Source organism: Brassica napus, chromosome A8, assembly GCF_020379485.1.
Source record: "Brassica napus cultivar Da-Ae chromosome A8, Da-Ae, whole genome shotgun sequence".
Classification (NCBI taxonomy): Eukaryota; Viridiplantae; Streptophyta; class Magnoliopsida; order Brassicales; family Brassicaceae; genus Brassica; species Brassica napus.
Window position 1 is genome coordinate 16,515,146 of NC_063441.1, and position 17,226 is coordinate 16,532,371.

A 17,226-nucleotide genomic window follows, 5' to 3' on the forward strand; every position below is an offset into this window, starting at 1 on the left:
AGAGTAAATGTTTACTCCCAACTTTTTGTTATTCCAAATTCCATTGAAAAAAAATATCAATTAAGCGGAATATTATTTTTGCTTATTTATTTTTGTTACTATTCAAAAAGAGAAAAACACACACAAGTAACTAGTTTACTCTGAGTTTAAGTAAAATAATTTATTATATTTTCTTTTTTATTTCTTTTTTTCTTCCGGCTGTCCACCTTTTTTTACTTCATATTACTCCCACTAATACCAATCAAACCCTATAATGTGTATAAAAGCCGGAAAAAGGAGAAAAAGGAATAAAGATAAATTCATATATTATAGATCAGCCAACCGTATTTATTGTTATCGTTATATTGTATATAATTAAATAGAATTAAATCTCTAAAATTATAAAATATACATAAATATCTCCACGCCTATTATTATCACACAACGTTCTTACGTGGGGAATGTATATATTTAAGGTGTAAAATTAATTTCATTCATATTTCCGGCAATATCCATTTGAACCGTCCACCATCTTGCATGCCCATTACTACATTTTATTATAATAGAAAAGTATACCAACTTGAAATATTAAAAGTCCAAGACTTTCGTTATAAATAGCTCCTCTCAGCCTCCAACGAAATCAAGCCATATCAACTATCAGAACCAGAACCAGAACAAGCAAACAAACATACAGTATGGCTTCCTCAACAAAACTCCTTTCTTCACTTCTCCTATTCGTCGTCGTTTCACTGGCCTCAGGTGATGAGTTCACCACCATTAACAACCATCTCAATCTTCCATCGGACGGCTCATGGAGAACCGATGAAGAAGTGAGGTCCATCTACTTACAGTGGTGTGCGGAGCACGGGAAAACTAGCAACAACAACGGTATCATCAACCAACAAGACGAAAGGTTCAATATTTTCAAAGACAACCTAAGGTTCATCGATCTACACAACGAGAACAACAAGAACGCTACTTACAAGCTTGGTCTCACCATATTCGCTGATCTTACTAACGATGAGTACCGGAGGTTATACCTCGGGGCAAGAACCGAGTCTGTCCGCCGCATCACTAAGGCCAAGAACGTTAACATAAAATACTCGGCCGCAGTAAACGACGTGGAGGTTCCGGAGACGGTTGATTGGAGACAGAAAGGAGCCGTTAATGCCATTAAAAACCAAGGAACTTGCGGTAATTAATATTATGCACATGCTTCACATAATCATTTATAAATTTGTATATAATCCGTTTTATAATTAACACAGTTTATCTTCATTCTAAGTATTTATGAAAGTATATTTGTATTCAGATTACAGAGTAGGTTTATATCTAAATTTTGACCATGGCTCATAAATTTTTGATATTTACATATTAGATAGTATATTTATGTAAGAAAAAACAAAAAAAAAACCAAAAAAAAAGCGTTGCTAGGTATCAACTTCCTATTCTACGAGTAATCTTCCAATATATAATTATCAACTTTGTTTAAAATTTCAAGACGTTGATAATCTTAGCGTGTGTTTAGATTTACAAATGTCATTCATTGTTTCATCTAAACTCTAATCTAGCATGCAACACATGAAGTTGTGTATTGAGTACTGATCTTACTATGTGTTGATCGGAAACAGGAAGTTGTTGGGCGTTTTCGACAGCTGCAGCAGTAGAAGGTATAAACAAGATCGTAACAGGAGAACTCATATCTCTGTCCGAACAAGAACTTGTCGACTGCGACAGATCCTACAACCAAGGCTGCAACGGTGGTTTAATGGACTATGCTTTTCAATTCATCATGAAAAACGGCGGTTTGAACACCGAGCAAGATTATCCTTACCGTGGTTCCAATGGAAAATGCAATTCTTTACTGGTAAGGGACATAAAACAGAGTAACTCTGTTTTTTCTTTATACATTTTAAAGAACTGCTTCAAAATCTGTTTCGTCGTGTTGGCAGAAGAATTCAAGAGTTGTAACTATTGATGGTTACGAAGATGTTCCTACTGAAGATGAAACGGCGTTGAAGAGAGCAGTTTCATACCAGCCCGTGAGTGTTGCCATTGAAGCTGGTGGAAGAGTTTTCCAACATTACCAATCGGTAAGGGAACCAACCTTAAACCGGGATTAATTGTTTTGTATAAATTTAGGTAATAAAACCCCGTTTTTGGATATTTAATAACCGGTTTGGTTATGTTGGCAGGGGATCTTCACTGGGAAGTGTGGGACAAATCTAGATCATGCAGTGGTGGCTGTTGGTTATGGTTCAGAGAACGGTATTGACTATTGGATTGTAAGGAACTCGTGGGGTACACGTTGGGGAGAGGATGGTTACATTAGAATGGAGAGAAACTTGGCAAGGTCCAAGTCCGGCAAGTGTGGAATTGCGGTTGAAGCCTCGTACCCGGTTAAGTACAGTCCAAACCCGGTTCGTGGAACCAGCAGTGTTTGAAGTTTTTTTAAAATAAAACTCAATAATCACTTGGGAGTTTTATAACTAAGATTTAATCTCATATTATTGTTTGTATGTATAGTATATCAAAAAAGAAGGTATTTGATCCACCATACGGATTTAATCTGTATGGATCCTTATGTCGATCAATATCATTTCGTTTAAAGAAAGATTAATTTGGTTGTTTATGTATTAAGAGAAGTATAATAAAATGATATATTTCTCTTAACCTCATTGGTTGATCTTAATTTATCAAAGTATGGACTGAACCGAATCATAAACATACATGTTCTCGATACATACACAGAGTGATCGGTTAAGTAGTATTTAAGAGGAGAGCAATGTTGTGAGCTAGCGTTCAACTGAATAAACGTTTGGAGTGAAGGGACCAATCGTTCATTTTAGTTAAGAAAAACTAATGGAAAATGTGGTGGAACAGAGACGGCCACACGAAGCGGAAGAAGCAAGTGCTTGCGGACGTATTTTAATTAAGAATTTAACCAGCCACAAAATTTACGTAAAATGTCTTTAGCCCAGTGGCACTAAGGCTAAATATGTTTCAACATGTCATGGGTCCGAACAATGTCTGTGCTTGATGAATTTTTCGGCCATTTTTTTTGTGTTTGGCTTGTAGCCTTAAATAAAAAAGGACCGGCTGGCAACACCTCGAGCCAAGTTTTTTTTTTTTTTTAACTAACCTCAAGCTAAGTTGAAACATCATAATCAAACCATCAATAACAGCCATGCGGTCTATTAGAGGAACGTGAAAAATAAAAGGTGTACTTGAAAGGACGAACGATGACAGCCGAACGAAAATTGCCCATAATATTGAGCTTTTTAAGCTAACAATTTTCTCTACGGCCTTTCCTTTTGTGATAAATTTACTTTTATTGTGAGCACTACAGAAGTTCCTAGCTTCGGAACACTGCAAAAGTTAGCGGTTTTATTTACAAACATAAGTTATTTGTTTATTAATGAGTGTTAGCTTTGGCTAATGACGACACTCGACATAGTCATTGTCAGCTTTATTCTCAGATTATCTATAATCTATTTCTTATTGTGGGGGATTTGTTTTATAGTGGTCCAGTGGTGGTAAAATTCATAGCTACATGGATGCTCTTATTTGGTCGATACATATAGCTTCTTTTTTTTTTCTGAGCAACGGTCGATACATGTATGCGATGTAGTATATATTTTTCATTTAAGTCCTACTAGATCTCGATCCGCGCAACCGCGCGGATTATTGGTTTTATTTATTTTTATATAAACATTTTTTTATTTTAAATTGGTATGTATTATAATATATATGTGTTTATCAGTTTTCAAAACATAATAAGTTTACGGTATATTTTTTCATTGAATAGATTGTTTCAAACTTTCACGTGTATTTGTATCTTCTTCTATATATATATTAACTATATATATAAAGATTAGTAAATATTATTTTATTGTTATATCCAAAAATATTGTAACATTTCAAAAATTTAGAAATTTTTTTAAAAATTAAACTTTTCGCTTCATAGATTTATATTATCGAGTAAATATTTAAACATTAAGTTTTTGTTTAATTTTTAAAATAAACTATATAGTTTAGAATTTGTTTTCATTGGTTTAAGGTAGTAAAGATTAATCATTGTTAGATAATATGATTTTTGTTATTTAAAAAAATCTTTATAATTTTAAAAGTTAACATCAACAAATATTTAAATAATTAACATATCGAGGTATAATATTACAACATTAAAATTATATCTATTTAATTTATATTATCTATAAATCTAATGAATCATCTATTGTTTAAATCTAATTATTGATAGCCCAATAAAAAATTTTAGTAGGTCCAAAATTTAAATGATAAGATTATAGATTAAATGTAATATGACTTTTTAGAAATAGGTCCATTAGGTCTATTTTTAAAAAAAATCACACATGAATCAAATTTGTGACTTCTGTTTTAATATATAAGATTCGATGCAAGTTTCGAACAATGTTTAACCTTAAAACCATTTTTATAAAATATCATTGATAAGGTGATACCACAAAAAATAACTATTGTTTGATTCCTTCAGCGAATCCTCTTCTTACCATGATTGAATCATGAGGAATCGTAAACAGACTAATCTTTAACCAGAGGTTCGACAAGTATCAAAGGATGACGGAACAATGTGGGCATGTGTTCCACGTGCCTTTTTGCTAACGGAGCAAGAATTCAGAACGAACACTCTGATCTGACTTTGAGGAACACAATAGTGGCCGGTATGGATCAATTCTGTCTGTTTTCTTTGACTAATCCGATGCATATCGTTAAATATTATTTTCATTTTAAAAAAAATATTGTTACCTTTTATAATGTATTTAGTTTGGGTGATGAAACAACATTTTGTTTGAAAATCCACATAAATATGTGAAACAATTTACTAGTATTAAAGAAAGAAACAAATATTTTTTTGGAAAATATAGTAATAATTTATTTAGATTAATTAAGAAACGAAAACTACCGATAGAACAAATAAAACTGAAATCTAGTGAACTTAACAAACATTATTAAAATATAACTATTTTCAAAAAGAAATTTTTTTTTTCTAATAAATATTAAATTTATTCAACTCAAATACTTATGTACAATAGCTGTAACAATGTGTAAAAGGATTGAAATACTTTGAAAGAATGATCTTAAATCAATACTTCTAATTTTCATTCATCTGGTATCAAACTGCAACCCCCAAGAGCTGTTATACCTGTCCCCTCCTCTATGAGTCTAGGAAAAATAGCGCAATTAGAAAGAACAAAATAAGAAATAAGAGAAAAAAATAAATGTCAAAATAAAATTTTACACTGAAGAAAAGAGAAGAGAAACTTTACTCTAAAAATCATAATAGGACAAAAATATTTACGCTAAAAATACTTACTCTGAACGAGCGTAACTATTTCATTGAATCAATGTTACCGTAACTTGGTGAAAATTACTTTTACTCTAAAAATATTACTCCAAAAGTAACTTACAGTCAGAGCCAATATATATATAAACTATATATATAAACTAGAAATAAGTTTGGTACATTGATAATGCTTTTCACTATCGAAATGATCAAAAGGTTAACTAAAGAAGCTCAAGTAAAAAGATTGAAATACTTTGAAAGAGTGATCTTAAATCAATACTTTTAATTTTCACTCATCTGGTATTAAACTGAAACCCCAAAGAGTTGTTGTACCTGCCCCCTCCTCTATGAGTCTGATTTGGAAAATAGTGCAATTAGAAAGAATAAAAAGGTGAAAAATGAACAAAATAAAAAATAAGAAATAAGAGAAAAAATAAATGTCAGAATAAAATTTTACACTGGATAAAAGAGAAGAGAAACTTTACTCTAAAAATCATAATAGGACAAAAATATTTACGCTAAAACTATTTACTCTGAACGAGCATAACTATTTTCATTTGATTGAATCAATTTAGCGTAACTTGGTGAAAATTACTTTTACTCTAAAAAAATTACTCCAAAAGTAACTTACAGTCAGAGCCAATATATATAAACTATATATATAAAGAAGAATATAAACCATAAATAAGTTTGGTACATCGACAATGCTTTTCACTATCGAAATGATCAAAAGGTTAACTAAGGAAGCTAAAGTGTAAAAGGATTGAAATACTCTTTGAAAGAATGATCTTAAATCAATACTTCTAATTTTCACTCATCTGGTATCAAACTGCAACCCCAAAGAGCTATTGTACCTGCCCCCTCCTCTATGAGTCTGATTTGGAAAATATTGCAATTAGAAAGAATCAAAGGTGAAAAAATGAACAAAATAAGAAATAAGAAATAAGAAAAAAAAATAAACGTAAATTTTACACTGGATAAAAGAGAAGAGAAACTTTACTCTAAAAATCATAATATGACAAAAATATTTATGCTAAAAATATTTACTCTGAACGAGCGTATCTATTTTCATTTTGATTGAATCAATGTTACCGTAACTTGGTGAAAATTACTTTTACTCAAAAAATATTACTCCAAAAGTAACTTACAGTGAAAACCAATATATATAAACTATGAGGGTGATTGGTTGAGTTGTAACTATAAAAAATTTACTTTAGCATTTTGTCTGTAGGATTTTTGATTTAGATTTAAGTAATGTAGTTTTAAAATTTCCTACAGCTAAAAAAATAGGGTTTTAGAAAATAAGATGTTAACAACCATTTTTTGTCTGTTTTTGCTGTAGCTTTAATTTTTTTGTTGTAGTTTTAAGAACTAAGATAAAGCATGATTGGTAATATTTAAGGTTGTAGATGAAAATTAAAGCTAAAGTCACTTCTTACATCCCAACCAATCACCCCCATATAAAGAAGTATATAAATCAGAAATAATTTTGGTACATCGATAATGCTTTTCACTATCGAAATGATCAAAAAGGTTAACTAAGGAAGCTAGCCACCATCATGAAATACAAAAATCATAAAAATTTGTGGAGGACAAAAACACTTTCTCTCTCTTCCCAAAATCACTTAGTTCTTTCTTGCGCGTGTGTGGACTTCGGCTTTGGTGAGCGTGGCGGCCGGCGCTGGAAGCACCCCTCTCTCACTTACTCTTCTTTTCCTGTTGGTACTTGCTGATTCTTCTGTCTCTTTGCCGATATGCTTCAGAGCTAAGGCATTGTTTCCATATGGTTTCTTCACTGCTCGCGAGGTGGGAGTCGCCGTAGACGTCTCTGCTACTATTGGATTCTCGGTGAGGCTGCGAAGGTGGTGTCTTAGGGGTTGGTCAGATTTTAGGTCTATGAAATAGATTGATTTTTCCCTTTAGATCTGGTTCTGATTTTGATGTTGTTGTCGGGGTGAGACGACGGGTTTCTTATCTCGGTTTTGCTGGTGCTCTGTGCTAGTTCGGGTGGAGGAAGCACGCTTCAGCGGTGGTTGGTTCATGGCCCTCTTCGGTGTTGGAGTGGTCCAACCCTTATCGATTTGTTGTTAGATGAGCTTCCTCGGGTCTCTCACCACCAAGGTGAGTCTAGAGGTCTGGTTCACAGGCGAGGATGGTTATGGGTTTCTATCAAGACTTATGTGGTTCAATAGGTAGTGGCTACGACGGTCTTCTATGGCCGGTAGTTAGGTGTACTTGTCGCGCTACGTTATCGTATTCTCTCCTGATGTTAGGAGTTTCAAGGCTCCTAATCAAATGTTGTAGTATAAAGGATGTCAAACCAGTTCTAAGTGATTATGATGCAAAGAGAATGCAAGACCATGCTTAATCTAAGTGCTACCAGTTTTTGAGATGTTTTTAAACTAGATTTCTACCTAAAATGCAATAAATGACAAAGCTTTCTTTCTTATAAAATGGGAGAACTCATGGGCTATGGGAATTGATCTTGGGTGATCAAGATTCAACCTAAAGGTGTCAACTTTCAACCAATCTATATCTACCTTAGACTTAGACACAATCCTAAGCAAACTCTATCCCTAGATGAATGCTCATTTACCTAGATAACTCAAGCATCAAATTCCTTTGGTTGAATGTTATCTAAGTAATCATTAATCTCAAGTCTACTAGCCATCTTAACACCTTTAACAACAAATCCCTTTGGTAAAGAATGTTAAAAGCTTAGGAGAGTTGGTTCAGGCATTTCATCAAACACCTTCCGGGTATGAAATGCCTAAAGCTCAACTTTAGAGAGGTCAACTCTAAAATGGCATTAAAATCACTCTACTAGCAAGGAATAAGATGGATCTATACTAAAACACCTTAGATCTAGCTTAATCACCCTTAATCTCCCTAACCCATGAATCCAAAGATGACTACTCACTAATTATCATGATAAACCCAAGAATCAATGATGATTTAGTGTTAATCATGATTAGTGATCAATATAATCTAAGCAATCACAAAAGATAATGATCAAAATTAGATCTTTTCTCTTAAAGTTCTTTGTGATTAGATAGAAAATAAGATAAGATCCTAACTTTAGGATTACAAGAGTATTTATATGTCTTTGGTAAACCTAATGGTTCCCATTAAAAAGTCTAAAAAGCCCTTTTAAAACATTAAAATTCGACTAAGATAAAGAATGCTCGGAGCGGGTGCATGACCTCGCTCCCGTAGGTCGCTCCAAAGATCACCTCCACTTCTTCAAATTGCGCGCGGGTAATGGAACCCGCGGCCTTCACCCCGCGTCAATCGTCGTTGCGTCTTCTTGGTTCGTGCGTGCGGGTAAGGGAACCCGCGGCCTTCACCCCGCATCAGACCGTCGACACTCTCTCTCTCTGTGCACGCGAGACACGATCCCGCGTTGCTCGACCCCGCGTGGAAGCTCCGGAATCGCCATCGGGAGTGGTCAGCCACGAGTTCTCCATCTCCACCGCAATACACGCCATCGTCGTCATCAACAAGTCGCAGCGCCGGAGTGCTTCTCGCCGTCGCAGCTATCAAGCTTCAATCGTCGTCTCTCCTCCGCCAAGCTTTCCACCGTAGCTCAAGCCGTGGTATCCGCCTCCGCCGTCGTGCTCGTCATCTTCTCGCAACGACCAAGAAGCTCGTGCTCTTCCTCGACGTGGTAAGCTCTCCGTCGTGCTCTCAGCCTCCGCCTTCAACGGAATCGAGCTTCGCCGTCGGCTCCGGATCGACCAAGAGAAAGCTCGTTCTCCCCAATGGTGATTTCTTCAGTATTTGCAAGACAGGTCCCCGGAGTCTTGACTATTCACGTATTCGCCCCAAACTTTTGGATTGTGTACAAAGGACCTCCCGAATTGACCCAGAAACTTTCAATTGAACATTTAGACCCTTCGGTATTTGCAGAATGGTCCCCGAGCTTTTGATGACTTCGTTTCCGACCCCAGACTTATTAAATTGCAGAAATGACTTTGCAAATTGACCCAAAACTCACAAATGTGCTTTCCAAACCCTGTTAAATGCAAATGGACAAATGTATGCTATATATACACCTAAATGCAATCTAGAATGATCATAATAATCTAAATTATGAATCTAAAACTCATCAAACTCACTAGATATCAAATTCCTCCAAACTTGCTCTTTACTTGTCCACAAGTAAACTTTAAAAACAATCAAGAAAGAGATATTTAAAATTGGGAGCTTATAACCAAAAGAAACACTTTCTAGCCTTCAATATGACATCCCAAAGAAAACATAGCAAATAGCATGAGCAACTCCCTTATTATACTCTAGCTTCTCTAGGCCTATCCATACTCTTATGCCTCTACTCAAGTTGCAATACTCATCAACTAACAAGTTCCTTCAACCAACTCTCACATTGATTCACACACACACACACAAGGTGAATTCTCACAAATGGGCACATGATCTCAATCATTTGGCTAGGTGAGCAATGATCTAATATGAATGAAAAGAAGGATTCAAATGTTTTCATTTAAAGGTGGTTATCACTCAAAACAAGGAGCTTGATCATTATGCAAAATTTATCTAAGATTAGAAGCAATTCATGCATACATAGATTTATTCTCATCATTCTACCCTTTTCCTAAGTGATTACAAGTTCTACCCTTTTATCATCATCTCAAAACCAAAATAAAACCCACTCACATCACTCACCCAATGAACAACTCTCTTTTTCTTTTGACTCAACCAACTAGGGACTTTAATTCATTTTCTTTACAACACTCAGCTCTAACTCTTCCTCATTTCCTTCCCCACCTTCTCTTTGATTCTCTTTTTTTTTTTTTTTTTTTTTTTTTTTTTTTACAAGGGGGAAGGTTCTTTTGTACATAACCTAGAGCTTCATATTTTTCTTTTGTCCCTAGAGTTTTCTTTTCTAATAACACTCTTTTGTTCATCTTTCTCATCTTTCTCACTCTCTAAACCCAAGATATTAAAATTTAGATCACACAAACCCCTCTCACCATCCCTAAATGCTAGCTCATTATGCTAGCAAGAGATGAGAATAAACCTATGTCGCCTCCAATACTCTCAAGATTTTGCACATGACAAGCTATCAAAAGAGGCCTCACTCATGCAATTCAATGTTTGGTCTCAAAGAATGGCTAGGGTTGTAGGGTATGGAATGCCATTTGGGTTAACAAAGATTGATATAAAAGAATAAGATAACCCAAATGTGTATGAGATCCATGATCAAGTATGCAAATGCCCATATGCAAGAGATATTAAGTTCATTCAAGCCAAGTTAAGATTGGAGCTGATCTTAAGAACAATGCCAACATCAAGCAAGCAAACAAGTTTCAAGAAGAGTTTTCAAGGCTCGAAGTTTACAAGCTTTTTCAAAAGATGCTTAAGCTACTTGATATGTTTAGCTAGGATGTCAAATTGAGTTCTAGGAATGTGTTCTTTACAAGGTATCTCCAATGCATGAATGCAATCTAAATGCTTCTAGACTCAATCCTAAAGATGCAAATGATGCAACTAAATGCTTATTTTTGTGATTTTCGAAATTTTTTAATTTTTGTGGGTTTTCTATGCAAATAATTATTTACAATGCAATGCATGAGACTTAATGGCAAGTAGACAAAACAGAACACAATGTGAGATAGTAGACTCTCCCCCAAACTTACTTCACACAGTCTCTTGTGTGAGAATAAGCTCAAAGAAGAGATCTAAGGGAAAGAGATAAACATGAAAAGTAAAAATTTACAAGGGTGGAATGCACTTACTTGAAGTTGGCTGTCATAAGAGAAGGGAAATGAAGAGGGAGGACTTGTTGTCACCTTGGAATTTTCGACATGACCTTTGGGAATTTGTTGAGAATTCCCCCAAACTTGTCCCTAAGCTTATTCAAACACACTTAAGAAAGAAAAAGATATATAAAAATATATACAAAGGATATCATGGGACTTCCTCCCAAGTGAGCTTGTTTTAAGTCTCTAGCTTGACTTTCCTTCCAATTGGCTAGTGAGGAGGAGGATCTTTCCCACCTTCAAAAGTGATGGTGAGGACTTGAGAAAGAAGCTCTTGAAGCTTGATTGGATCATTTTGGAGCTGAGGAGTGATGATGGCCCTTGCACTTGAGAATGGCTTAGACCTTCCCTTGCACTTGATTTTATACTCAATGGCCCCATCCTTAAGCTTCATTGGGTGAAGAGTGAGAGTGTGAAGAGTTTTATCAAGAGGTGAAGGATGAGGTTCTTTCACAATCTTCTTCTTGTCATGAGAAACCTTTGTAGCTCTACTCACCTCCTTCTTTTTAGCACTTTCCAAGTGCTCATCACACAGTTCTTTAGAAGACTCTCCAGCAAGACCTTCTTTATTAATACCAACCCCTTCAGCCTTGGTCTTCTCAATGGAGGATGCTCCACAAGTGATTGTTCCACAATACTCAGCATTCATCTTTGGAGATTGTAGTGGATAGGAGACAGCTTTGTTCACATTTAGGAGTGTGACCTTCTTGTTGGCAAAGTCTATGCAAGCTCCAACTGTTGTAAGGAATGGAGTGCCAAGGATCAATGGGACTCTCTTCTCAGTTGCCATCTTCAGAACAGTGAGGTCTATAGGAATTGTGCATGCTCCAATCTTCAAAGGAAAGTCCTTGATGAGACCAATAGGAGTTGTAGAAGAGGAATCTCCAAACTGTAGGGAAGATGTGTTTGGCTCCATGCTCTCAATCCCTAGGCTCTTCATCATCTCCATTGAGATCACATTTACACTTGCACCAGAATCAACAAGAGCATCATCAAAAGTGAACTTACCAAGGTTGCAAGGCAAGGTGAACATCCCTTGAGACTCAATCTTAAGGAGAAACTTTGGAGGGATTGGTGGATCAATCTTCATAATGGAGATGTCCAAAAGCTCAGCCACTTCAGCTTGGTGGTCTAGAATGTCATTGATGAGCATCATCTGGACATGAGCTTCACGCATACCCGAGATTTCTGGAAGCCTGACCCCAACATCACTAAGATCTTTTCTAAACTTAGAGAGCACCTTCTTCTGAGCTTTGGTGATAACTCTTTGGGGGAAAGGGAGTTGATCATAGGGTGATAGCTCAACTTTAGTTGCTTCCTCTAGCTTAACCTCTTTCAGCTTGTTGTCAGCTTTGTGCTCAGCTCTTTGCAGATTCGTTGCTTCAACCTTTGTGGCAGCATCTTTCACAATTTGTACTTCAGCTGTGGCTACAACAAATCTCTCAACTTCCCCAAACTCAGTTCCACATACTAGTCTTTCAATCTCATCCTCCTCTTTCTCATAATCACCCAGCTCAATCTTTGGAGAAGTAGTGGAGAAGACAGCATTGCAAGACTCCTTGAGGTTCTTTTCTAGTTTTCCTGGTAGAGACCCCATTGGCTGCTTAGAAGATGAAGGCATAGAAGCAACTTGACTCTCCAAAGCCTTGAGATGAGAGGCAAGTTGCATGTACTTGTTGTTGAGGTCAGAATAGTTCCCATCAATCTTTGCATGGATGTTCTTGAACTCATAAATCATGGTCTTCTCATTTCTGGCCTGAAATTCCAAGAGTTGTTTGAACATAGAATCCACACTTGAATCTGGAGCTTGAGCTTGAGAAGAGCTTCCTTGAGTCTGAGTAGACTGGTTGGCTTGGTAACCTCCTTGCTGATTGTTGTAAAGTGGTCTTTGCTGGTAGTTGTTTTGGTACTGAAAGTTGGGCTCTTTCTTGTACCATGTGCCATTAGCATTGATGAAACACAGCTCCTCTTGGCCTTCTAAACCATCAACCTCATTGATCACTGGAGGTGCCTCTTGTTTCTGGTCACCAACAAAGTTCATCTTCTCCTGCTTAGCCTTTTCTGCAAGAAGTAGATCCAACTTGGCTTGGAGAGACTTCAACTCTTTCTTTGTCTGCTGATCATCACTTCTGTTCATCCTATCATGCTCCTCACTGTAGACTGAGTCACTCTTGGCCATGTTCTCTACCAGTTCCTCTGCTTCTTCCTCAGTTCTTCCCAAGAAGAAACCATTGCTGGCAGTATCAAGTCTGTTTCTGCACTGTGGTAGAGCTCCTCTATAGAAGGTGCTAAGCAAACTCTCTTTGCTGAAACCATGATGAGGGCATTGAGACCAATAGCCCTTGAACCTCTCCCATGCTTCACTGAAGCTCTCTAGACCTTTCTGTTGAAACCCAGAGATTTCTTTCCTGATCTTAGCTGTCCTTGAAGTAGAGAAGAACTTGTCAAGAAAAGCTCTCTTGCACTCATCCCAAGTAGTGACAGTGTCACTTGGAAGAGTCTTCTCCCATTGGTGTGCCTTGTCTCCCAAAGAGAAAGGGAATAGCTTCAGCTTGAAAGCATCTTCAGAAACACCATTTATCTTGGACAAGCCACAATACTTATCAAACTTGTACAAGTGATCAAAAGGATCTTCAGCAGCAAGACCATGATACTTGTTGTTCTCTATAGTGTTGAGCAGCCCTGACTTGATCTCAAAGTTGTTGTTCTCCACAGCTGGTGCTCTGATTCCCAACCTATGACCATGAATGTGAGGTTGATCATAGGCTCCAATGGCACGAGCTTGGCGCTGTGGGTGTTGTGGCTGGCGCTGTGGTCTAAAAGGATCAACTCTTGGACCATTGCCTCCTTGGGCTTCACCATCTTGAGGCAGATTCTCCATATCAAGCCCCAACCTTTGCAAGTGAGCCTGTTGCTCTACTTCTCTTCTTTGTCTTGCTATCTCCCTCTCAAGTGCTCTAATGTATTCAACTCTTGGAACTAGGTTTGTTGGACCTCTGCTCCTTGTGTTCATACACCTGAAATGCAAAGGGAGAAGGACAAAGAGAAGCAATAACACAATTAAATAAAAATTGACTTAGTCTCAAGCAAATGACTAAATCCCAATGTCACAATCAACTTAGAATTTGGCAACGGCGCCAATTTGATGTTAGGAGTTTCAAGGCTCCTAATCAAATGTTGTAGTATAAAGGATGTCAAACCAGTTCTAAGTGATTATGATGCAAAGAGAATGCAAGACCATGCTTAATCTAAGTGCTACCAGTTTTTGAGATGTTTTTAAACTAGATTTCTACCTAAAATGCAATAAATGACAAAGCTTTCTTTCTTATAAAATGGGAGAACTCATGGGCTATGGGAATTGATCTTGGGTGATCAAGATTCAACCTAAAGGTGTCAACTTTCAACCAATCTATATCTACCTTAGACTTAGACACAATCCTAAGCAAACTCTATCCCTAGATGAATGCTCATTTACCTAGATAACTCAAGCATCAAATTCCTTTGGTTGAATGTTATCTAAGTAATCATTAATCTCAAGTCTACTAGCCATCTTAACACCTTTAACAACAAATCCCTTTGGTAAAGAATGTTAAAAGCTTAGGAGAGTTGGTTCAGGCATTTCATCAAACACCTTCCGGGTATGAAATGCCTAAAGCTCAACTTTAGAGAGGTCAACTCTAAAATGGCATTAAAATCACTCTACTAGCAAGGAATAAGATGGATCTATACTAAAACACCTTAGATCTAGCTTAATCACCCTTAATCTCCCTAACCCATGAATCCAAAGATGACTACTCACTAATTATCATGATAAACCCAAGAATCAATGATGATTTAGTGTTAATCATGATTAGTGATCAATATAATCTAAGCAATCACAAAAGATAATGATCAAAATTAGATCTTTTCTCTTAAAGTTCTTTGTGATTAGATAGAAAATAAGATAAGATCCTAACTTTAGGATTACAAGAGTATTTATATGTCTTTGGTAAACCTAATGGTTCCCATTAAAAAGTCTAAAAAGCCCTTTTAAAACATTAAAATTCGACTAAGATAAAGAATGCTCGGAGCGGGTGCATGACCTCGCTCCCGTAGGTCGCTCCAAAGATCACCTCCACTTCTTCAAATTGCGCGCGGGTAATGGAACCCGCGGCCTTCACCCCGCGTCAATCGTCGTTGCGTCTTCTTGGTTCGTGCGTGCGGGTAAGGGAACCCGCGGCCTTCACCCCGCATCAGACCGTCGACACTCTCTCTCTCTGTGCACGCGAGACACGATCCCGCGTTGCTCGACCCCGCGTGGAAGCTCCGGAATCGCCATCGGGAGTGGTCAGCCACGAGTTCTCCATCTCCACCGCAATACACGCCATCGTCGTCATCAACAAGTCGCAGCGCCGGAGTGCTTCTCGCCGTCGCAGCTATCAAGCTTCAATCGTCGTCTCTCCTCCGCCAAGCTTTCCACCGTAGCTCAAGCCGTGGTATCCGCCTCCGCCGTCGTGCTCGTCATCTTCTCGCAACGACCAAGAAGCTCGTGCTCTTCCTCGACGTGGTAAGCTCTCCGTCGTGCTCTCAGCCTCCGCCTTCAACGGAATCGAGCTTCGCCGTCGGCTCCGGATCGACCAAGAGAAAGCTCGTTCTCCCCAATGGTGATTTCTTCAGTATTTGCAAGACAGGTCCCCGGAGTCTTGACTATTCACGTATTCGCCCCAAACTTTTGGATTGTGTACAAAAGACCTCCCGAATTGACCCAGAAACTTTCAATTGAACATTTAGACCCTTCGGTATTTGCAGAATGGTCCCCGAGCTTTTGATGACTTCGTTTCCGACCCCAGACTTATTAAATTGCAGAAATGACTTTGCAAATTGACCCAAAACTCACAAATGTGCTTTCCAAACCCTGTTAAATGCAAATGGACAAATGTATGCTATATATACACCTAAATGCAATCTAGAATGATCATAATAATCTAAATTATGAATCTAAAACTCATCAAACTCACTAGATATCATCTCCTCTGATGGCCACCTTTCAATTTCAACTGTGGCAAAATAGAGGTTTCATAACGGTTTTTGTCTCTTGGTTTGTTCCGGAAGTACCTCTTTCTGGTGACACTAGTTAGGGGATTTTCGGCTCAGCTATGGGTTTTGGTTCTCGAAGTCCACAAGTGTCGAGTCGGTTCTCGGGAGTCATTGACCGGCTTGGTGTCAACACTTGGTCATCGAACACTTCCCGAAGTCGTGTTCTTGACTTTCTCTGCAGGTTATAGAGACGTTCTTGTCTGGTAGTGCAGCAAAAGTACCAACAAAAGTGTTAATAAAAAGATTTAATAGAAATAGTTTAAAAAAATATATAACGATAAGTACTAAAATATAATATATAAAAAGTTATTCATGTGATATATATTTGTAGGGACTAAAAAAAAAAATATAGTATTATAAAGGGGTGAATAACGCATTTTTAAATTTGAAAATATACTATTTACTCTTTCAAAATTTGAAGAGATGAAAGACTATTGGAATATAAAACCCTTTAAAAGTAAATGAATAAATAGCTGTTAAAAATGCTATGACAGCCACAACATATTTGCGTGAACTTTTATTTTAAGCTATAAGGTTTGTTTCCACACTGCGTTCGAAGTAAAATTTCATCCATACATATGAAGGTGTGAACTTCTAACCAAAAATTTTCCACCAATCATATTAATATTTAGTTTAAAAAATCTTTAAAATATAAAACTTATGTAAAATAATTAAATGAGAGATTCTGTCATGAATCTCTCAATTTTTTCAAAAACAAATTACAGTTAAACTTTAATATAATTAGTAAGAGACTTTGAAAATGTTTTTTATGACATTTTCTTCTCCACTCTATTTTTTACTTAAAAATAGAATATAGAGTGCCGCCAAAAAAAGTAGTATAGAGTAAAAAATATTTTAACTTTACTTCATTTCTCATTTTATAATGTGATTTACTCTATAAATGGAATGATCTATTTTTTTTTGTTCATTCATTACTTGATAATGGAGTAAGAGATGAAGTAAGGTTAGAGCATTTTAACTTTATATTCTATTTTACTCTATTTTGGAGAAAAAAAATAGTTTTGGATTAGAGATGCTTTTAATTGTATTAATGTGCTGTTAAATATA

At 36.7% G+C, this 17,226-nt stretch overlaps 1 protein-coding gene and 1 non-coding gene across 3 annotated transcripts; both read left to right on the forward strand.

Moving 5' to 3' along the window:
• The first annotated feature begins 603 nt into the window (after positions 1–603).
• LOC106361414 (cysteine proteinase COT44-like) lies at positions 604–2,657 on the forward strand. 2 transcript variants are annotated; one of them, XM_013801150.3, is made up of 4 exons: positions 604–1,173; positions 1,611–1,846; positions 1,935–2,072; positions 2,175–2,657. In XM_013801150.3, exons 1-4 carry the CDS (start codon positions 675–677, stop codon positions 2,421–2,423), a joined length of 1,122 nt encoding a protein of 373 aa, XP_013656604.1. In that variant the 5' UTR covers positions 604–674; the 3' UTR covers positions 2,424–2,657. The 2 variants fall into 2 exon arrangements, with proteins under 2 accessions (XP_013656604.1, XP_013656603.1); XM_013801149.3 differs by having other exon boundaries at positions 605–1,173; positions 1,932–2,072.
• A 10,734-nt stretch (positions 2,658–13,391) lies between these two features.
• LOC125577522 lies at positions 13,392–13,498 on the forward strand. The gene has a single exon (XR_007315930.1). It is a non-coding gene; the product is annotated as a small nucleolar RNA R71 (small nucleolar RNA).
• The last annotated feature ends 3,728 nt before the right edge of the window (positions 13,499–17,226 follow it).